Here is a 24,521-nt window from a genome sequence, read left to right on the forward strand (position 1 = left end):
CGCCTGGCTCCTCAATGGGCTTTGACGTGCTAATGCGTTGGTTTAACGGTCTGGGTGTGGCAATGTTTTTTATTATTGTTTTTATTATTATTATTTTATTAATGTTTTAAAGAACTGTATACTAGTTTGTCACTCTTCTCATCCCCTCTTTGCTAAATGGCTTTTGAATAGAGTCACATGAAGAGAGAGGTGAAACAGCCCTACACAGCCCTGTCGCAGTACACGAATATAATTATATCTTATTAATTTCTTTAGATACGCGATTCTTTTAATACAGTCTTTGCTGTGCTCTAGAGGATCCTTGTGATATTTCGAGCTCTGGTTGAATGATAAGTGTCGCAGTTTAAATAATTTCCGTAGTTAGAAATTATGGAACGCTCTGTTAAAAGCAAGGGAGTTTTTATGTCCGCTGCAGTTTTTTTGCAACATGAATATAATTATATTGTTATTAATTTCTTTAGATACGCGATTCCATATTATATTCCCTTTTAATCAAATTCTAAAAGTATGCTTGTTGACTCCGGTATCACGTTAGTTAAAGACTTCGATGCTTAAAATCTTTAGGGAGAAATAGAATACTGGTGTGTATGTTTTCTTTAAAGTACCAAGACCAGCCATATACTGTATGTTTAAGTTCCAAAATTAATATCGTTTTTGACCTTCACACGCGTTGCAGTATGCTCCTATTCTTTTTATGCTCAGGCATTAAGATTTCCCTTCAGTGGTAAAATTAGATATGAATATTCAATACTTAAACGGGCACAGTTAAGACATTAAATATACATATACATACTGTATACAGTACAGTTTGCATACGGTAATATGTTTATGTTCCTAAATCAATCTCTTTTATGAGCATGTGAAAGGCATGGTGAATCGATTCTCAAAAATTACTGTACTTTGCATGATTGGAAACAAATGCGTGATTGCGAAATGCTGTGGTGTTACTTTTACAAAGACGGTCAATGAAAAAAAGAATGTGGACCAGGGCAATACTTTGTTACAGCTTGTCCGAGGTCATTCATTATTAATACTATTAGTAATATCTTCGTTAAAGACTTTGATGGCGACAGCTCAAACATGAGAGGTTGAGCTTTATTAGCTCCACCTTTGCGGAAATTCCGGATACTATTATTTTGCTTGCGGTATTATAGGAGAATTTACGGTAACTAGCGGTATTTCCCGGTAACTCGCGGTAGACTGCGTACAGCGCACCGGAAAATAATGCGGTATCGCCTGCGCATTTTGCATGGCTGCATCTGTACGTATGTGTGCCCAAAATGACCCTAGTGTGTTGTACCCTGTTTCTATTGCGTTTTCTCCCTTCTTTCTGCTGCTGTGCTGATATATGTGTATCTCACAATAAAAGCACTTGTGCTGTCAACTAAAAGAGCTTGAGTGCCTGTCGTTCATCCTCGCTGAACGCGCCACCCTACAATATTTTTTATTCTACAAAAAAATGTCTGTTTTTTTTGTGCTGTCCTTTGACAAAACAAGGCTCACCAGATAATGGGAATCAAAACCTGTTTTTCTAGCTTTTAAAGTCGTGCGATGTGTAAGCGGGAACATTATATCTTACATATGAAAAATACATAATATAGCTCCCAAACAAATGCAGACGTGTTTTTTATAAGATGCTTTTATTCGTTCATAATCCGACGATTTCAGAAAGACTATTGGAGGTCTGGCTTTTTTTCTGGAAAACCATAACTCTGGTCTTGGCCAGATTGACTGTCAGCGCTCAGATCTGACAGTGCTGCTCCAGCAGCGCCAGGTTCTGCCGCAGCCTCTGTTTTGTGGGCGACAGCAGGACCACGTCGTCTGCAAAGAGCAGGAACTCGATTTCTGTAATTAATGCAGATCAGTAAATCAAGGGAAAAAACAGTTATTGCGCCCGGCTCCTCAATGGGCTTTGACGTGCTAATGCGTTGGTTTAACGGTCCGGGTGTGGCAATGTTTTTTATTATTGTTTTTATTATTATTATTATTTTATTAATGTTTTAAAGAACTGTATACTAGTTTGTCACTCTTCTCATCCCCTCTTTGCTAAATGGCTTTTGCTGTTTCTATTGCGTTTTCTCCCTTCTTTCTGCTGCTGTGCTGATATATGTGTATCTCACAATAAAAGCACTTGTGCTGTCAACTAAAAGAGCTTGAGTGCCTGTCGTTCATCCTCGCTGAACGCGCCACCCTACAATATTTTTTATTCTACAAAAAAGATGCACACTTACATTTCCTCAAGGCGGTGACAGCGGTAAAAACTGGGCAGCTCCTGTATCTGATTATTAGACAGTTCCCTGTAAAACACAATGGCAAAATACTGTATGTACAGTTTATCAGACTTCTTTCTAAAACTAAGAAATGGAAGAAATACTGAATTTTGTGAATACATAATATTAGGAACAACAACTCAGTGTCCATGTTTTTCATTCAGTAATACAATTCTTAAAGACAAAAACCCATATGTTGAGATGCTTACAATCTCTGTCATTGGACATGCTTTTTCTGAAATAACAAAATATACAGTAGTTCAGAATGTGACAAGTCATGTCATGTCATTTACCAAACTGCTTTATAGCATACAGTGTCTAGGGAAGCGTACCCGGCAAGCAACGAGCACAAGGCGGGGTACACCCTGGATGGGGTGCCAGTCCATCGCAGGGCGAGTTCAAGCTAATTATACATGGGGACAATTTGGAGGCCACGGTAAGGACCAAGGGGGGAATGATAAGGTCAAAGGGGCCCGAACTCCCTACTCTCATCAAGAAATGCCTGGGGATCTTTAATGACCACTGAGAGTCAGGACCTCAGTTTTACATCTCATCTGAAAGACGGCACCCACTACAGTATAGTGTCCCTGCCACTATACCAAGGCAGTTGGACCCACACAGATCACAGGGTGGGCACCCCCCGCTGGTCTCAGCAGCAACCATAGCTTCCCAGGAGGTCTCCCATCCAGGTACTGACCAGATTAAACCTTGCTTTAGTGAGTAACCAGTTGAGAGCTACAGTATGACAAGTTTAAAGGTAAGATAAACATTTTAATTAAAAATTGGTAAGGTAAGGATCGAAATTGTTTCCCCTTCCGGAACATCATTTTCATGATCAACAAGCAGACAATTAGAAATTAGACAATTAGATTTTCAGTGACTTAATAGGTGTTGTGTAAACTCAAGGTTCTTAATGCTTTCTTTTACATCATGTATGGTTATAAATAAACATTATAACTTATAAGAAATTCTCTTTTTGTCTTGAAAATGTATGCTTTTTTATTTTTGTCTATTTCATGATTTCTCTTCCTTTACGTATAGGTTTAATTAGTATTTATCCAATTCATGTTCATTTCTGTTTTTCTCATGACCTCTATATTTAAATTGTTGCAAAGAAAGTAGAAATACACAATATGAGGCCACTTCAGGGTTTTGTTTGTGGGACGATTGACTTTCTCAATAAAAATGTCAAAGAAAATGTTATCTGTAAAAGCTGTCAGCTGGCTGAGCACCTTGAATCCAGCTGTAATGCTGACCTCTACTGTAACAAAGATTTAGCAGAGCTGCATGCACTAGTAGCACTGTGGACAGACTGCATTCATACTACAAAGGTGAAGGGAGGAGGCTTCAGACAAGAAAGGGTAAGATAACTCAGTGAAGATTGCAATGTCTGTTTCCAGGCCTTACTGGAAATGGATGTGTGCACTGCCAATCTGAAGGAAAATGTGAAGACCGATTACTTCAAGATTACTCAGGAACCTAGCCCCATCAGTAGGATGTTAGAGATACAGAGAGTGGAGTGTGCATGAGTCTTGTATTGTGTGTTATTTTACTTGTGAGATGGTTGAAAACCTGTGTAAATGAACAGGCTTCAGGCCAGAGCTGGGGTTGATCCAGTTGCCATATATACATGAGAACAGTGTGAAGTGCAAGAGATGTGTAAGCATGAACTGAGATGCTGGGATACTGAGACGTCTTGATTACCCTCCTTGGACAAAGATCCAAATGGGTTGAAGAACCATTTTTTTTAATTTCACAGACTGTCATCTAGTAATTCACTCTGTTTCATCTGTGTTCTTCTCTATATTTAATTGGAGTTCTCTTTAGTAGGTACTGTATGTGAAGGTTGAGTGAGAAGGAAAGAACACACTGGAACTCTGTGAGGGAGCCAACACAGACAGACAAACCAGCATCCAGGAACTGATGAGAAGGGAAAAGAGCTGCAGAAATGAATAAGGAAAGACAAGCCAACTTTTGAAGCAGCTAGGAAGCTGAAAACTTCTATAGTTTGATGAGGAGTTTTGTTTTTTTTATTTTAAAATAAGAGCACTGTGGTGCAGGGTCTTTGTAACTTGTGTTGGCGTCTTATTTTTAACCACGCTTGTAAAAATACTTTTTTTAATCCAGTGATTGTGCTGGGACTTATGCATCAGTGCTATACAAAGTATTCTTGGATTTGTAACACATTGATCTTTGAGAATATCAAAGGTGTACATTTAGCAAAATCATAGGTTGGTGTGAAAAAATGTATTCTATAAACTAAATTTATACTTAAATATGTGTCTTAAAGTTGGATTTGGAACTACAAGAATAAGAGCAGAATGCCTTGAAACTGTCCAATTTGTAACATTGTATGAAAAATTATAGAGCCCTTTTGTTCTTTTCTGACAACAGGACAGGCTTACAATAAATTAACCTGAACAGACTCACAGCACTTGCAGGCTTGGCAGCTGCTGGCACAGGCTCTGGGGAAGAGAGGTAAGTCCAGCCCTTGTTAGGGTCCTAAAAGAGATGGGCCAGAGAACAGTCAGGATGAGCCACTGCTCATTGTCCAGGACCAGAGAAGCAAGAATTTTCACTGAGATGACACTAACAATCAGGGACATATAATAAATGGAGTTAAACTGAAGAGTCCTGGAACAGTTGGGTGAGCAAGTGTTTCCTGCTTGGAACATCATTTCTGCCAACAGATAATTATACTTGTTGAATGAAAAGAACTGTTTACCAGTTCTGTGTTCTGCTCACCACCTTTGTTTGCACACAGCAGCTAACACTATATTTATTTAACAGTCCACACAAATAGCAGTCAGCTGAAGGAAGATTACAATGACTAAACAAAAGTAAAAAAAGCACTGGAGACTTAACTACTGTAGATTCCTACTGAGTAACTGGTTAATCCTTTTAAACTAGTTATTAATTTATGATCTTGTTAAAATAATATTATCAAGAATGCAGCTTTTGTAATTATGTCAATGTGATTGAGTATTTTGTATAAGGACAAACAGCAAATGATTTCTATCTCCATCCTTTAAAAATGTTAATCTTTTCTTTTTCAGAATAACAGAACTTGCCTAATATAGAAATGTAAAAATAAATTTAATCAAATACATCTGAGTTACATAAAATATGGAAAACTTGAAACATATTCTTGTAATGTATATTTTATCAAATAAACATACTTTAAATTTCAGAGGACTGGTAAATGTCAGGTGTTAACTTTGAATCTCATAATATAAATACTGTAGTCCTATCCCAGACAACACTGTTTTGGGGATAGACCATGGGTAAAGACACCATTTTTTGTACAAAAAAGCATATTTTCTTGTATTTTTCTGTTTTGGGGGATTTGATTATGATTATGTCATAGATTATGTCATTGTATGTTATTTGCAAAATTAATTAAAATGATCAGAATTCATTGCTTTGTAAAAATCAGAGCTTCAAAGAGTCATTTGTTTCTTTGAGATTTGCATACATCTAGCCAATCTCAAGAAAATCTTTATTATTTTATTAATTGTATGTTTGGAAAAAAGTTTAATTAAAATAATATTTAAAAGACAAACTTACAAAATTTCCAGACTAGTGGTTCCTTTTAGGTCAGGGAATTCTTTTATTTCTGTGGCTCCATTCAAGGATCTAAAATGGGCAACGAATACTCTTTAGTAACTCTTATGTCTATTGTGTTAATATGAAAAAGGCTAACTAGTAAACAGACAAGTGTCATACAGCTATTGTTCCTTACACAAAACCACAGAGACAAAATAACTAGCAGCAGCTCATTTTGCATTACCAAGAATTAATCTTTTCTCAGCCCTTTCTAAAATCAACAGAACTACATTGTACAGCAAAACATTTGGCATCTATATTTATTTTTACAACAATTTATTTTCAACAGAACCTTAATTATTCTTGAAGAGTTGAACAACACAAAATGTATCAAACTAATACCACTTATGTGAACAAATCATTTCTTTACATAATGCCTAAAAAATTTAACAGTGGCAGAAATGTAAAGTTCTTAAAGTAACTACAGATAAATAAAATAAACATTAGTCAATAAGGAAAGTGAAACAATTTCTACAACAAAACTTTTCAGGTTGTTACCGAAATAGCTACCACAAACATTTTGTTTACATTTGCTGTTCATGCTGTAAGTCAATACAGTTTATATGTCAATTGTACCTTTTGTTTTGATTGTACACCCCAGTGGTATCAAAGCTACATTTTTAAGCATTCAGAACCAAAGGGAAATAATAGATTTTGACAGAACAGATTAAGAACATAAAAGGTTGATTATATTGTCCCATACAAGGAAAGGTTAGAAACAATGGAAAACAAATCCTTTTGTTATAGCATTGACATGTTAACTTTTTTCCACCGAGTTTCCTTAATTACTTACAGAGTGTGTAGCTTAGGCAGGTATTGGAATGCAGATCTCCCAACAAACTGTATTGGATTCTCATAAAAATGGCTGAAAAAAAATAATGTGATCTCAGTGTGGAGGTATAAACAAAGTCTGTTTTACTTCTAATGATTATTTTAACATATCCCTAGAACAGTAATTTAAAATTAGAATTTTACAGTGCAGAATAATTTTAAAAGAATATGAATAGATGTGACATATTGAGTGTGGTACATTTCCAAAACTACAGTAAGTATCTTCTTGATTGCTATGGAAAGAATCTGAAAAAGATTAAAAATCTAAACTCAAAAACATACTAATGAGCTAATGCCCTAACACAGAAACACAGAAATATTTTTGTTAAGGTATTTAATATATACACTATCTCATGCTCATGTTTTTTCAACTGGTGTTCTGTTGACCAGGTTTGATATATGTGTTTAATAGCTTTCTCTTCACTATTCTTTACACTCTATTCACTATTCTTAGCTCCTCTTAAAACTCCAAACATCTCCTTTACTCACCTTGGTGAAGCAAGATGAAGTGTTAAATCAATAATAAATTAATAAAAACAATCATTTCGCAAATCTTACGAAAAGAATGGGCAAGACAAAACAAATAGTTAGAGGGCTAATAAAATCAGTACAGTTAGTGAGTTTGCATAATTTGCAGGTACAGATGTTGTTCTAATATGAATTTACTCATCCACAGAGACACTCACATGGTCTGTAGAAGTGGGTTCCCCACAAATGCTCTCTCGGGAATAGCTTTAATATTGTTGTTATGAAACCCCCTGTAAAAAAACAAGAAGACTATGTACAGTGCCTTGAAAAAGTATTCAGACCCTTGCATAGTTTTCACATTATGATTCTATAAAGCTTACAGTTGTGACATATTGATTTAGTAATCAGTATTTGTTATATACAAATTAGATGTAAATAGATTGATAACATGAAAGATGGTGTAGGGCTTTTGTGCATTTACTGGGACAATTATTAATTGTAGCAGTAAATCACAAAATGATCCCTAGATGGCTATTAGAAAATTGACCTTGCGAAACAATTCAGCATTGCCGCTACAATTTCAAAATCATGATTGTTTTTCTGTGGCAAATCTGAATTGATTTAGGTGCACAAAACAAGCCACACAGTTTTTTGTCATCCCTGTGCAATAATACTGCTTCAAATAATTTAGATTTAATACACCTTTCTCTGTCACGGGATCACTGTGTGGTATGGCAAGACCTCTTCTCGAGAGAGAAAGGCACTGCAGAGAATGATGAATGTGGCCCAGAAGATCATTGGCTGTGGTCTCACAGAGATTAAACATCTCTATGAGGACTGCTTCCGTGGTAGAATTCTGACCATCACAGAGAACAGTCACCACCCTGGGCATGAGGTCTTCACCCCACTACCCTCTGCCCACTGCTGTCTTTGGGATGAGACGTTAAACCAAGGTCCTGAGTCTCAGTGGTCATTAAAGGTCCCCAGGCATTTCTTGAGAAGAGTAGGGAGGTATCCCAGTGTCTGAGCCAAATTTCCCCCCTCAGCCCTTAGTGTGGCCTCCAAATTGTCCCCATGTGTATGATGAACTTGCACTTGCCCTGCGATGGAGTGGCACCCTGTCCAGGGGATACCCTGCCTACCGAGTATATTCCAGCTTCACAGTGACACTCACCAGGAAAGGCGGAAATAAAAATGGATGGATCAATCGCATGATATCTACGATTAGCACCCTTACAGTTCAATAATGCTTTATCACTGAAATACTTGTTAAGAATAAAAGAATCAAAGTTCTAACCACCGGTTAAACCAAGTTAGAAGAAAACCAGAAGGGATTTATAGAACCAGGCAACACTTTATGTGGTCTAAACGGTCGCAAATAGGAAATGTTGGTAGCAAAATGAGTAAGTAAAACAGTGAGACAACAATACATGAGGTATTTTAAAAAGAGAACTAAAAATTTTTATTCTAAATTTACTTCAAACCAACAGAAACAGAACAATCTCAGTGTGATGAGTGAGTTTTCCTCTTACTTATACATTTTTTTAATATTTGGAGTTATGGATGCATGTTGCAGCCTCATGTTCAACTCTGCATCCAATCTGTTGCGATACATCATTTTTGTGGACATGTACGAAGAAAATCCAGTTTCACACAGATAGGTGGTCACAAACAGGAGAAGAACTGGATACTAATACTGGATATTTGTTTTTGGTGCTGCACAAAACTCTGCCAACTGCACTTCATTGAAAGCTGTTAGTAAGGAAGAGTCTGAAATCAGGTCAATGGCTATTAGAAAATCAATCGATCAGCAACGAACACACATGGATTCAATACATGAGATACATTTATTAATACATAAATTGTACATATAAAACATATAGCAGTGTGCCTGGATACAGATGGCAGATTTTACTGTGAGGGTTATTAAAATGCAAGGTATATAATAGGCACATACCTTATAGCAAGATATAAGAGATACAAAACACAAACAGATACAAAACAAAGAATATACTTCAGAACACCATTCTATGAAGTGCCATTTAGGCATATTTTATTCAAACTTTGCCTCTCATACACACACAATTCCTCTCACTTACACACAAAATATTCTCACACTATCCATTTTTTCTCTCACATTCATATAAAATGCTCTCTCACTCTCCAGTTTATCTCTCATACACACATAAAATGCTCTCACATTCACTAGTTTTGTCTCTCACGTTCATATTGTGAAGGATTGTTTTACATGTATGTGAGAGGTAAAACTAGTGAATGTGAGTGCATTTCATGTGAGAGGAAGCATAAACGTCTATAACGATTGTAAGTATAAGGATAAACTACTGCAAGGAATCGGTCCACCTGAGCAAACAAGATCATAATAATGTTGACATCCAATATCGTAGACACTATGGAATATGTGCCGTTCCTGGAAGGATAGTCCTCCCGCACAGCAAAGAGTCCACTCTAGTAACTGTGAATTCGGGGTTAGTGTAGTTATCTGACCATTGACAAAGTACAACTATTTTTTAGGGTGCAGGTTAAGTAAGCGAAAGTGTTCAAATATCCATTTGTCCAAAACTGAGGGGGCTTGACAGTTCAGTTGAGGGGGCGACACCCCCTTTTGCCCCCCCCAGTGGCACCGGGGTCTGAACATGCAACTAACGAAGCCAAAATAAGTACTTTATTTTGATGTAATGGTGGTGGTGCCAAAGCTGGGACGGGAACATTATCACGAGTATCAGCTTGGAGACAGTCTGTACGATACGAAACCCAAGAAATTACGTTGAAATAAAGTACTTATCTCGGCTTCTGTAGTTGCAGGCTGCATTGACGGAAGAACGCTTATCGCAGGCATCGTACCCGATGACAATGAAGCCATTGCTTCTGGTGTGACTAAGATGATTAAAGCTATAGCTTAGCTGAGTGCTTGTTGCGGTGAGGTTGATTTCTTATCTCAGAGCACAGCAGAAAATGAGAAAGCTTGTTGATAAATTTTCTCAACCAATCACATTGGGCCGTTTATATGGATCACCTACTGTACATTGGGCCATAATTCACCTCTCACACACGTAAAATGCTCTCACACTCTCCATTTTTCCTCTCGCTTACACACATAAAATGCTCTCACATTCATTAGTTTTACCTCTCACATACACCTAAAATGCACTAACAGTTTTGTCTTTCATGTTCATACTATGAAGGAGTGTTTTACGTGTATGTGCAAGGTAAAACTAGTGAAAATGGGGAGATATTTCTGTTGTGGTGACACACCCAACAGTGTCTCTCTCAAGTACCTACTAGTAGTAGGTGACCGCGGGTCTGAGCAAGTCACTCTTTAGGGGGAAGAAACTTGGTTTGTTTCCGGTGTAGTGCTGCTGCTGAATAAAATCTTATTCAGATTGTCTACAAGAGTCCAAACTTATACTTTGGTGATCAAACGAACCGTCCATGTTGGCGTTGTCTAGCGATTTAAGTACCGGCATTCCCCGAGCCGACACTTTGCTAAAACAAGGTTCTAGTCCCTATACAGACAACACTGGCCTTCAGGTGATTGTCTCTAAGGGTTTGAAAATGGCCGGTGAAGCAAAGTTCTGAGCCCTGCAGTGGGCTGCAAAGACAGGTGATGATTGGTTGAGAGTTTGGCGGGTATTTGAGACCCACGTGGGGTTACCACGCCCTGCAGGTTCTGATTGGTTGATCAAGGTGAGAGAAGCGTAACAATGTCCTCTGACATCTAGGACTGCTATCCAGATGTTTCCAAGAATCTCACAGACAGATATACGCCGAGAATGGCCATCGGAGAGAAAACCCTTTAAATCAGAAATGCAAGAATAGCTTCTCTATGGCTACACCACAGAGATGAGGTAGAGAGATGGGGCCTCATTTAGGAAAACACAGCAACGCTTAATTCTGCCTTAAGCATCGTCGCTACACACTATTTTTTTAATTTTGTGTGTTTATACAGTATATAAAACACAGTATGTTAAGTATTAAGTTAATATTAAAAATAAAATTAGGGCTGCTCCACAATGCAAGATTACTCAGTGCCCGGCCATATTGTAACTTATTTGAATGAGAAGAAAAAGCATTTTGAGGTTTATTCAGGCTCAAATATTCTGACACTGGTTGTTTTTAATTATCACAATTCTTTGACTTTTTTTTTCATCCTATGTATAAACATAGTCAATGACTGATGTGCTGGTCACTTATGTTACAGGGTTACTTCCTGGAAATTAGACACAAGAAGGGCACAGAGAACATTATAGCTGATGCACCTTCTTAGCTTTGGGGGAATTTATTTTGTAAACTGAAGAATTGTAGTGGAGTTTATATTGCGAACTGCTTACTTAGTTTTAACAAACATTGTTTGTTATTTAGGGTGCGGGTTCTGTGTCCCACTGTGTCTGTTAATTGGAATTGGCAGTCCTGTTTGGGATGTGGGTGTTTTCCCTTTTTAGATCTGTCTGGGACTGGAGTGGTGACCGACTGGCAAATTGTTAAATTACGTTGTTCTGTAATCTGCAATTCATCAATGATATCTGTAAGTTTAAACGATCCAGCTAGATGCAAGAGAAGAGGAGGTTGTGGTCTGCTGAGAATTTTATTAACTTCTTGGTTATAAGGCAGTGGTGCATGTTTAAGGGATGTTTTATGTGCTAGTGTATGTTTTTATGTGCTTTCCAGCATTCAAGGGAGATGCAAACACATTTAATTTGATTTTGTAATATAACTAATTTTAAGTGTTTGTTGTTTATTATCTTTTTAAAGTCAGTTCTTGTCAAAATGTTGTGGCATTAAACAATTGGAAATTGTTAGTCTGGTCTAGCCAGTAGAACTATGCTTTACTTCCCCCATTGTCAATGACCCGCCATTCACACTTTTGCTCATTCACACCTGAAAAAGACTCCACAACCTCTTTTTCTTTTAGCATGGAATAAGCAGGCTACATATGCTGACACAGCACTTTGTTTGCTCATGCATGTTCATTCATGTATTATTAACATTTTTCATATGTAAATAAAAATATTGTGATATACAGTATATATTTAATACAGATGTAAAATATATTATATACATATTATCAGATTTAAATATTACAGAAATACTTGATTTCCTTAAAGTACAATCAGCACATTGGTTGGGAAGCAAACCAAGGATCTTCTAACTCTTAGGCAACAATGCTACTACTCGTCACTCAGTTTGTACACATTGTCTGGACAAGGTTTAGGATGAATGCAAAATATACCTTTACCCTAAACCCATAACCAACTAAATACATACTGTATATTTATATTCATAAATTAACATTGTTAATGACAATAAACATATATTTTATAAAGTTATATAAATAATATAAACTTATTTTTTCAGTTACCAAAATGTCTCTTTAGTCACATGATTCCATACTAATATTCCAAATTAAGTAGATTTAAAAAAGTTATACATTTTTGTTTTAGGAAGCTAATGTTTTCAGTAACATCCAATGCACCACTAATGCCACCTATCAATTATCTTTGGCAAGTTAATTACACAGCTGAACTATACCTGAACTATAACAAAGCATAGTGCAGCCCCTATAACGTGATCGAAATGGCTTTGTATTTTTGATCATGATATTAATATGAATTATATTTTCAGTATTACATAGGTTTTGTTTTTAGATAATAATATATGTACTTTTATATATTAGAACAAAAATGTACTTTGTTTTTAACTTAGTGATTTCAAGGGACCATAAGTAGTGGGAATCATTTTTAAATAAATTGCATAGTGAAACATTATTTGGATACATATTAATTTGAGGAAATACATCCATGCAGCTCACTAAACTTTGTATAATAATTTGAGATGCTTTTCCAACCTACTATGAAATTTAGGTTCATAGAAGATCTGGAGATAGATTAAGTCTAATTCTATTTCTTAGACTTAGTCTAAGATTTAACTTTTTTCTCTAATAATCTTCTTGGTTGTACTGGCTGTGTGTTTTGGGTGTGTCATGCTGTAGAGGGATTTGATGCAAAAAAAATGGATATACCATTTCTACATAAATTAATAAAATCTGGAATCTTCAGAAATCATTCTTCTTCTTTCATTAAAAACCAAAGCATCAAGTACCACCTACAAGTTATCTTCTCATAGGAACAACAGAAAATCCCAATGACCAGCATAAGCATGTTTACACACACACACACATACAATAAAAATAGCACTGAGCACTTACCATTTCAGTGAGAGGGGTGAGCCTGTTTAGTTAAGCAAAGCCTTGCAATGTCAGGGACGAGAGCAGTGAGCTTCAAATGCAGATCTTGCTCAGCATCCATTTTGTTGCAGTACTTTGTCTTGATTGCAGTGAGAGCAGAGACGTTTTTCTCACAAAGGTAGGTAGTAGCAAAAGGCATCAAAAACTACACAGCCTTTAATGAAAGGGCTGGGTATTCACTCTGTCTTTGGATCCAGAAATCCAACAGTGACTGTCATTTCAATACTGACATCAAAGTCACAGCTGATGCAACTTCTCATGTTCAGCACAGGTCAGATGCTTGAGTATTCCTACAACATCAACAGTAAAAGGGTTCCTGATCCACTCTGGTGTGGCCTCAACTGGAAAATACTCTGAGAACTGTTCTTACAACGACAAGAGGTGCACTGCAATCACATCGCGAACAGCAGCAACAGGTGCCACACATTACGTGTGCAGATAGTTCTCCAACGTTGGGAAAGCAGAGACATCACTTGGGTTGATTTTATTAACAAAAAGCTGCAGCTTTTTCTTCATAGCAGTGATCTTGTCAGACATGTCAAAAATTGTCGAAGAGAGCCCCTGAAGTCCAATTTTCAGCTCATTAAATGTGAGATTTTACCAGCCACACTGGATCATCAAATAGGCTTGCCAAGGGAGAGTGCTGGTCATGCAAAAACATCTGTACCTCAGAGTGCAGTTGAAAGAGCCCCATGAGCATTTTGCCTCTTGATAACCATCTCACTTCAGTATGTAGCAAAAGCTGCACGTTTGCTGCCCATTTCATTACAAAGCACACTGAACAGACATGAATTTATTGGTCAAGCCTTAATACAATTCACAAATTTGACAGCAGAGTCTAACACAGATTTTAAATCGTCCGGCATTTTCATGACAACATCACTATGTCGGTTTTCCATCGCTCTAGCACTGTCTGTACAAACTCCAACGCATTTTTTCTAGTCAATGCCATTCTATTAGAATAAATTCATTCAGAAGATGAAATATACACATAGTACTTGTCAGCCCTTTTGCCAACAGTAAACAAAGTTCTTCACCAATAGTGTGGAGCTTCCCTGCTTTAGCAATCCACAAGCTTACATTTTCCCCTGTTTCCCCTTAAAAGACATTCAGGAATCCATTTCAGAAGTTAAAAGAAGTTTTTATTTCATGCGCATGGGAGTGAAGCATAGAGATTCTTGAAATATTTTTCTCAAATTAACCTTGAACAGTCCTTAAATATCTTTCTGTTATCTATCACACTTTCCTGTGCTTACAAAATTGGCAATGCTCCAAAATCACGCACATTCTCCTACCTCCCTATTTGCTAAAGATAATTTATTTTAATACAATTGGTCACTTAGGTCACTTACAAAGAAAGTGTACTACTGTGATAATTTGAGCTATATGAATATAAATATATCATTATCAATTTCTTTAGATATGCGATTCCATATTATATTCCCTATTAATCAAATTCTAAAACGTATGCATTTTTTTACGAAAAAATAACGAGCACAAATATTCATAGAAAATGTTAAAACATTGTAACTTTTTATGAAGTATATAAACTTAATATTGTCAGAAGGAGCACTTAAAAACTATTCCAAAATAACACAGTATGTAACAGAATAAAACTTTGATGCTTAAAATGTTTAGGAAGAAAATGGAATACTGGTGTGTATTTTTTTAAACTACCAATACTAGCCATATACAGTTTACATAACACCCTCATCTTTCAGGCAGATAATCTTCTTTACAGTTAAAGTCCTGTTACTGTAGAGCCTATCTCTTCTTTTGAGTGTATTGTTTTACACTCTACCATAATTCCCATGATATATAGACCACCCAAACCTAATAAGCCTTTTTAGGTGTGTTTGCTGATTTACTTTCATTTTTATGCTTCAGATTTAAGAGTATCTGTATTCTTGGGAACTTTAATATACATATTGACTTTTGGTCTTTCAGTTTAACTAAGTATTTTCTAGCTCTGTTGGGATGCTTTGATCTACAGTTTGTTCTTAGCCCAACACATTACAAAATTACTTTTTTGTTTTTCACTTCACTTTCCTCAAACTAGGCCTTGCTGACCACTTAACTATTCTTTTAAATTACCTGTTTCTAACACTTCCACTTCACACTGTATAAGTTTAAGATTGGCCTAGGCTTACAAATTCTTTTCTATCCTCCATATTTTGTTTCTCTACCTCTGATCCTCTAGAGCTGGGGTTCTTAACCTGGGGGTCATGACCAGGGTCGCGCAATAGGCAACAGAGACAGAATTAACCAAAGGTTAACAGACACACTAGGGCGATAATAGGGACATGTACGCTGGTTCAGGGTGGTTACACATCAAAGGACAATAACAGAGGTAAACAATTAACCTGCACAGTTAAATTATTTACATTAGCAGGGCGACTTAGTGGTCAGTCTGCAAGCCCACAGACCATCCCCTGGATACAACTCCCAGCCTGCTCTGCGGTGCACCCGGCAAGAGAACTAGGTAGTCATGATTAGCTTAGCAATGGAGTGTTTTTTAATAGGTGGCACTTGAAGAATGAGAGGTAAAGATAATGCGGAGAAATGCACAGCAGAAAACTCTGAACAGAAAAAAAAAATTAACGAATTGAGAAAATACAACGAAAAGTACCTAAAGTATGGATTTACACAGATAAGTGATGGAGAGGATTAAGAACCGCTATCTGTGGTTTGTGGCGAAGTGTTGTCTTAGGAAAGTCTCCAGCCCTACAAACTGCTACGCCACTTGAAGACCAGACACTCAACATTGCAGTATAAACGTGTTGATTTTTTTTTAACTAAAGCTACAGGAGCTAAGAAGCCAACAATCTACCCTCCAAAGAGCCACCACTGTGAACCAGAAGGCACTTCAGGTGTCTTTCGTCATAGCTAACTTGATTGCCAAAACTGGGAAGCCAGACTTTTTTCTCACCGTGAGCTAAGGAATTAGCTAATATTGATACAAGTGTCAAATTATACCGTGTCTTACCGCATTGGGCATATGGAAGAGCAGGTGACTGCAAAGATAAATTTAGTGTTTATTTTTCTTTACAACTTGGTGAGACCACTGATGTCTCCGGAGATGCACAAATGCTTGTTTACAGCAGATTTGTTGAAGTGGGAGAAATTAATGAGGATCGCCACTGGCGATCAACTTTTGGTTTTGCTGGACACATATATACGTGAGTATGAAATTGACTGGGACAAGTGTGTGGGAATCTGCTCAGACGGTGCACGAGCAATGACTGGCAAACACAATGGACTAGTCACCAAAGTACAGGCCGTTGCTACGTTTGCTTTCTGGACACATTGTATGATTCATAGACAAGCCCTCTCTGCTAAAAAAATGTCCCCCGAACTCAAACAAGTAATGGATGAAGCTATTCGAACTGTAAAATCTATCAAGGCAAGTGAAACAAGCACATGATTTTAAAAGTAGGCCAGTGAAACAAGCGCACAACTTTAAAAGTGTATTCAAAAATTTAGTGTAGGATTACTGGAGAGGCAAGCTTTTGCTGTTACGCACCCGAACTGTGGAATAGTATTCCTTAAAATATTAGAGAGGCTGGCTCTGTGAATATTTTTAAATGGCAGCTCAAAACTTATTTTATGACTCTTGCTTTTACATAATTTTTCTTATATAATTTCAGTGCTATTTATGTTGTTTGTGCATAGTTCTTTTAATTTGTCATTGTTGCTTATTTTAAGTTGCTTAAAGTTTTTTGTAACTAACTTTTTTGTAACAAGCACTTTGAGTTGCAAAAAATTATGTGAAAGGTGGTATATAAATAAAAATGAGTGAGTAGGGCTTACAATTTATACAATGTGATGATTTTTAAATCTGTGTGTGTGTGGAGGAGGGGGTCGCGAAATAATTTTAACCCCAAAAAAGGTCGCACTCACAAAAAGGTTAAAAATCCCTGCTCTAGAGGACAAAATACATTTTCTTAGTAGCACTCTTTTATCTACCTTTGAAACCTCCATTCCTCTAAAAACTTTAACTTTTCTCTGCCCCATTATCCTCATGAATGAATCCTTGAGCATTGGTGTTGTACAAACAGTCCTTAAAATAGCCGCCATTATCCCCATGCCAAAAAGGCAAAACATGGCTCTGGACAACCTTAAATAATTTTGACCCCTTCTCCAACTTACCTTTTCTTGCAAAAATTCTAAAATGTGCTGTTACAATTCAGTTAAATAACCACCTCTTTGCAAATAACCTATTCAAATCCCTCCAATCCATCTTCCGACAACTTCACAGCACAGAAACTGCCCTGGTCAATGTTACTAATGATCTTCTGATAGCTTCTGATTCTGGTTCTCTTTCTATCTTCATTCTTCTTGATCTCAGTGCTGCTTTCAACACTGTTAACCATGATATCTTACTTTCTCGCCTTGAGACTATGTTTGGGGTTTCTGACACTGCTCTTAAATGGTAGAAGTCTTACCTCACTAACTGCTGTCACTATGTTTGTCTTGGTTCAAAGGTTTAGGTCTGAAATTGGATTTGTTAAGTCTGGTGTTCCTCAGGGCTCAGATTTAAGATCACATTGCTTCAATTATCATCTCTATGCTGACAATTCTCAAATCTACATTTATACCACCCCTGACACAGATAAAAATATGAATGACTCAAAACTTCCCTAATCTAAACTGTGACAAGACTGAAGTCATGCTTATTAGCACCCGCATCAACTTTGTAAAGCCAGTGCTGTAACCCTATCTGTGGATGGTACTGTACTTGAACGTCAGTCTAAATTGAAAAACCTGGGGGTGATATTTGATTCAGCCTTGATATCTACACTCTATGGGTTACAGGGCCCTCTCCTGTTATGCTCCAAAGTTGTGGAGCTCTACCCCTTAGGATATCCTTCACATCTACACTCAAAACCTCCTTCTTTAGAAGGGTCTTTACTTAACTGGTTCTGTTTTTACTCTTCTGCTCCTACTGTATTCAGTGCCCACATCTACTGTCTCCTCTCACTGTGTATTCTCATTGTGCATATCTTGTGTATTTTTATTGTTGTTGTGTTCTGCAAAGCACTTTGAGCAGCCAACTTCAAGGGCACTATATAAAATAACGTTTTTATTATTATTGACCTATCCATGGCCCCACCCTCCTTAGATATTGTTGCTAACTTAGTCAAGCTTTGACCAAATTGATATTGAAAGCAATAAAAAAACTCAACAAAGCATTAATTTCAAATTTTTTCCAGTAATCTGTCTAATGTGGATTAGATTAATCTTTTTTTCTAGACTAATAATTAATGGCACAAATTTACCTACAGGTTTTTCTTATTTAATTTCTTATTCTGAATGTTGCTTCTGGGAGGCTACAGGAGATTCTAATTCACAGTCTTTAAACACCACCAAGTTAAACCATTTATGTAAACAATAGGCTAAAATATTCAATACAGATGCAGGAAATAATTAAGAGTTATAGGAAATGTTAAGTTAAGTAATTTATTTACTTAGTGTTAGCAATGTGCTTGGTTGCTACTACAGCGGCACAGGACTGAACTGTGTTTGGCTTTTTTTACTGTCCTGTACATGTTTATTTGCTTTTAATTACTGTATGTTACTCTCTGGTTAAAGCCACCAAAGATATATGTTTTATAATCCAAATCTAAAATAAAATGATCTATTACCTTGACACTTTTGAGGTTACAGGATATGACCATAAGTCATTCTTTGAGTTATTCAATACTACTGAGTAGTTTTTGTTTTTATGTTTTATTTGCTTAATACAATATACTTTTAATGCCACTAAGTATAATATATTTTACAATCAACACCTAAAATAAAATTATGTTTTCTAATTACTATTGATATGCAATTACTAATAATTCTAATAAATACTGTATTTCATTAACAAAAATGAAAAAATCCAGTTAATTTTACTGTACAATGTGATACAATATAACACAGTATGATAGGAAACAATATGTACAATATTATATTAGGGCAGGAAAGCAATACTGGGTTAAACCACTTATGTTTTCAAATGCACTAAGAAACAGCAGAACTCGGTAAGAAAAAGTATTGACTTTCAGAGTATGGAAACAAGTTATAGAGTACATTGTATTTTTTAATTTGGACACTTGGGGAAATAATGCTTTTCCTGTAGGACTTTGGACAAAAAATAACTGACAGCAAACCAAAGCTGGACTAGTGTGTTCTCAGTACCAATAGACTACAGGCAGGAGAGAGGAAAGAAAAGAGATCACTCACAGTTCTTGGAGTTTAGTAAGTGTTCTAATGGCCACAGGAAACTCCTGAAGGTTGTTGTAGTTCAGATCACTGCAATAAATAACAACAGACAAATAAGATAATTTAAAGCAATTTTGATTAAAAAAGACAACTGAAATATTAATAAGACAAAAGTGCAAGAAAGATTTGTAATTTGTTCTGATACAGACCTAAAATATACCCCTTTTTACAATATTGTAACATCCTAAAGTACATTTTCTGTGTTTATATACAGCAGATTTTGGCATATTGTAACTTGCAACTCAAACACATTATCTCTGTAAAATAGATTCTTTCATACAAAAAACAATGCATGAAAGGGTGGGTGAAGGATAGGTGAGACAGACTTTGGTGACCTAAAAATCCATTCATGAATGTTTGTTACTTTGGTAATCACTTCAAGTAAAGTTTATATTGTACAATATTTTTCATCGCTTAATTGCTTAGCAAGAATAAGATAAGTCAATACATTAAATCAAATCCAAACAAGTGTTTAAACATAGAAAGCATTTACCATGTTTATGGAAGCATTCTCAAAATGCGCTACAACACTGGGCATGATATGTTTTGCACCACTCCTAAATCAGTGATTTATATCTCTCTTTTCATCTTCTGCAGGAATGTCTTCCACTCTCCATCTTCCCCACAAGTTAAAGGGAACAATTACAACAAAATCCTTCATCTGAAGTCATCATTGTTAAAATAGCTCTTTGTTCATAAATGCTGTAAGTGGAATTTATAAAAAGTGCAATAAACAAGAAAAGCCATACAAGTAGACCTTTATTTTGTCTCTGGTCTCTCCTGAGAGGTTGAGCACAGTTGTCAGAATGACTTCTCTATAGGCTATCAAAATACACTGTTGAATACGCTTCATTATCCAAATAATTATAAGTCTTATCCTTCATGTTATGTATAAGCCTTCAAAACAGTCTAAATGTATTTCTGTAAAGGTTTCTGGCACACTGCCACTCCTCTTGAAATAAGGCAGAGAATTAGATGAAACCTGTCTTGGAGGTGAGCCTAGGTGGGTTACAAATTTGCTGTCTGGTAAATTACTCATTTCTATTAGGGTTTAGCACTTATGGCTAATTTGTAGAGCTTCATTTCTTCTATCCACTTGCCAGATGCTTAGATATCACATCTATTGAGGGATGTTTTCTCCAGTTGAGTTAGTGTGGGTTTAGGTGGTACTTTTTTTTTCAGGCATCATTGCAAAATATACCAGAATTCACAATGTTCTCAAAGTTATACCTTCGTGTTCTTAATGTCATATGTTTTTGTATTTCCTTACACTTATCTGTGAATAAAATTATAAAAAAGAATGCTGAATGTATTCATATTAATAATTATAAATTATAAATGTTAAATCCTTAATCAATCTTTGTTTCAGCTGACAAAATCGATAGTGTTTAGTATAACAAACCTAAATATTGGAGAAGCTGTACCTTGGAAATATTTAAAAATAATAAATACAAAGTGAAAACATAATAAAATTCTAATATAAACCATGGATGTAAAGTGTTATTTTTTGTGAGAAAAATGATAGTTTTAACCTGTAATTGTCTAACCCCATTTTGATTAAAATCTCAAATGCGTGTTTAAATGCCTTTACTGATTCACAATCTGACAATGCAATGTAAATCGTTATCTTTGCCTTCTAAGTCCCTTAATTAACTTTAAGCATAGCTTTCATACCATTTAGATTTATTTTTCATAGCAGGAGTGTATAGTATTTCCTCATGGGATACGATTTGGGAAGATTAGCTGGTAATCGTTTTTATTTTTTAATACATTTTAGAAAAGTGACATCTATACAAAAAGGCTGCATTTAATACCACTCGATAGTTATATTAATAGAGATAAGCTCTCTATTAAAGCTCAGATCAAAGATCAAACAGCAATATCTCACACACTGTGACTGATCTATGATCTGTGATGTGGTTGAGTGTGAATTTTGTCTCTCTAGCAGGCTAGTTGGTTACTGTGTGGTTCAGGCCGGCTGGCTGTTCCGAAAAATAAATAAAAACCGGTTTAACAACTCTTACTGTAGCTACTAAGCATTCTGTAGTTTTTGTTAACAAATTTATCAGTGAAAAGGGCACTTTTCCTTCCCCCCTACATCTCAGAGTAGAATAGGCGTACCTTCCAATGAAAGACAGTCCCTCTACCCCCCACGGATGTTTTCACTGCCTATTATTTGATTAGCTATTCAGAAGGAAAGGCAGTGATGTCACCGCGCCTGCAAGCATGCTCTTTAGATTACACGATTCCATATTATATTCCCTATTAATCAAATTCTAAAAGTATGCGTTTGTTTACTCCAATAGCGAGCGTATTCCCAGAAAAGGTTAAAACTATTACTTTTCTCACAAAGTATAAAAACAATATGGTCAGAAGGAACACATAAAAATGTTTCCAAAATAATAATTAAATTCTGAAAAGTATGAGTTACTTTTACTGTGATAACAAGCGCAAGTATTCATGGAAAATGGTAATCACATAACTTTGAATGTTTTGTGATATTTAGAAAGACCAACAAATTCAATATAGTGTCGATAATATTTATTGTCAGTAATAATATCAGAAGCAGTTTGAAATTATTCGTTGTCATTAATAAATGACTTAGCTTCGAACATGTCGTGATATTTAGAAATATAAAAAATGTCAATAAAGTGTCCATAATATTTGCATTTTAGTTTTTCAAAGAAATGTTGCTGTATTTGAACACCCAACCTCACACTTATAAATCAGTCACTTAAGCCATCACACCACAGATGCAGTGAGGTAGTATAGTGCTGAAACAGTCATACACATATCAATAGAAAGTCTTATACTACTGTTTGTGCAACAGTACATGAATATAATTATATAATTATTAATTTCTTTAGATACGCGATTCCATATTATATTCCCTATTAATCAAATTCTAAAAGTATGCTTTTGTTTACTCGGATAACGAACATATTCGCAGAAAAGGTTAAAATGATAAATTTTCACAATGTATATAAACGTACAGTAATATGGTCAGAAGAAGCACATAAAAACGTTTCTGAAATAACCACATGTAAGACTTTAATGCTTAAAATGTTTAGGAAGAAATGGAATACTGGTGTGTATTTTTTCTTTATATTATCAAGACCAGCCATATACAGTACAGTTTACATAATATGTTTATGTTCCTAAATTAATTTTGTTTATGAGCATGTGAAAGGCATGGTGAATCAGAGATTCTCAAGACTTACAGTACTTTATATGATTGGAAACGAATATGTGATCTGATCAATGAAGTGCTGTGGTGTTACTTTTTGTCAATGAAAAATTAAAGTCTTTTTGTTTACAAAGACGGTTACAAAGTTACCGTTACATGTGGACCAGGGTAATACTTTGAGTTTACAGCTTGTTCAAGGTCATTCATTATTAATACTATTAGTAATATCTTCGGTAAAGACTTTGATGCATAAAATATTCCTGCGTAATTAAAATATTTATGATAAAGGTGGTAGGCTGTGTACTTTTGTCCAACTGAGCAATCTTGCTTTCATAAAATATACCAACTTTTTTAATGTACAATGATTAACATGCTGTAACACAAAGTTTAAATTTAAAAGTCTAAAGAGTATACAACTTAAATTCTTAATTGAATAAAGATTGTCCCTCAGCAGTGATCAGGATTTGAAACTGGGTGTTTTCTAGTGACAGCTCAAATGTTGTATGTGAGAGGTTAAGCTTTATTAGTTCCACCTGGCAGTTTTATAAGGTGATTCCGGATACTACTAACATAATCTAATTTGCATATGGTAAGGCACGGTATGACATTAAATGACGTGTTTTAATGCAACGCACCCACCACGTTGCACCCCAGAGTACCCCGCTCATTTTGAATGGCTGTGTCTGTATAGTATGCCCATTTTGCTTTTGAAAACTATTTTAGCCACAAGCGGCAATCCTTAGATATTCGTAAAATTGTGATACTTTCTATAAAAATGTGCTACATGATAGTTTGATACAATATCTAAAATAATAAGTAAAAAATATATGTGGTTATTTCTAGTAAAACTGGGGTCAAAAGAACAACCTCTATATTAAACTTATTCATCTACCTTTAGATAGTTAGTTAGATAGTTTTGGAAAAATTAGAGCCTACTTCAGTTCTTCTATTTTCTTCTCTCCTTTATATCAAATGGTATACGATTTCCAATTTAAGTTACATGTTCTTTTTTTTCTTCTTCTTACATCTGCTTAAATTAATACGGAAGCACATTGCTGCCACTAAGGAAAAACAAATCCTCACCCTTATCTTGTAATTACAGGGAACATATTTCATAATTACGAGAATTCTCTCGTAATTATGAGATAGCCAATTAACTCGTAATTACGGGAAAATTATCTTGCAATTATGACTTAGTAATTCTCGCATACTTTATGCACTCACGCGATAGCACAATTGTTATATAATACCTACAGTATATCAAGCAGGTAGCTACGTCAACATACATAGGCTTCAAAGGAACATATTAAAAGTTTATTCCGTGCTGAAAAGAGGAAAAATTATAGCCCTCACAGCCAAAACGTTTCTTTTCTTCTCAGCATGGAATAAACCTTTAACTTATTCCTTTAATACTGTAGCACTATCAGGTTCTCATGGGTTTGCACCCTTGCCACCCCCGCCACAGGTTGACCTTCCACCACTGGGGCTTGAACGCAGACCTCCGGTGTTACTTAACATGGAACCAGCCAGTTGAGCTAAAGGGAGATCTCCCCTCAACCCAGGCGCTGAGGTCCCTGCCATTCACAGGAAAGGGCAGTGACATCGCCGCTCTGGCAACCAGCTCGCACAA

General features: G+C 35.9%; 1 protein-coding gene across 4 annotated transcripts in view; it reads right to left on the minus strand.

Annotated features, from left to right (window-relative positions):
- Positions 1 to 24,521, minus strand: part of LOC102694532 (leucine-rich repeat-containing G-protein coupled receptor 6) — a 247,502-nt gene that overhangs the window by 48,039 nt on the left and 174,942 nt on the right. For 3 of the 4 annotated variants that reach the window (XM_015342092.2, XM_015342093.2, XM_006628323.3), the window contains 6 exons: positions 19,666 to 19,734; positions 7,394 to 7,465; positions 6,670 to 6,741; positions 5,838 to 5,906; positions 4,701 to 4,772; positions 2,232 to 2,297 (listed from right to left, as the gene is read on the minus strand). In XM_015342092.2, coding sequence (XP_015197578.2) covers positions 2,232 to 2,297; positions 4,701 to 4,772; positions 5,838 to 5,906; positions 6,670 to 6,741; positions 7,394 to 7,465; positions 19,666 to 19,734 — 420 coding nt within the window. The remainder of the gene's footprint in view (positions 1 to 2,231; positions 2,298 to 4,700; positions 4,773 to 5,837; positions 5,907 to 6,669; positions 6,742 to 7,393; positions 7,466 to 19,665; positions 19,735 to 24,521) is intronic. The other variant, XM_015342091.2, reaches the window with a different exon arrangement.

This window comes from Lepisosteus oculatus, chromosome 5 (genome assembly GCF_040954835.1).
Source record: "Lepisosteus oculatus isolate fLepOcu1 chromosome 5, fLepOcu1.hap2, whole genome shotgun sequence".
In the NCBI taxonomy this organism is placed as follows: domain Eukaryota; kingdom Metazoa; phylum Chordata; class Actinopteri; order Semionotiformes; family Lepisosteidae; genus Lepisosteus; species Lepisosteus oculatus.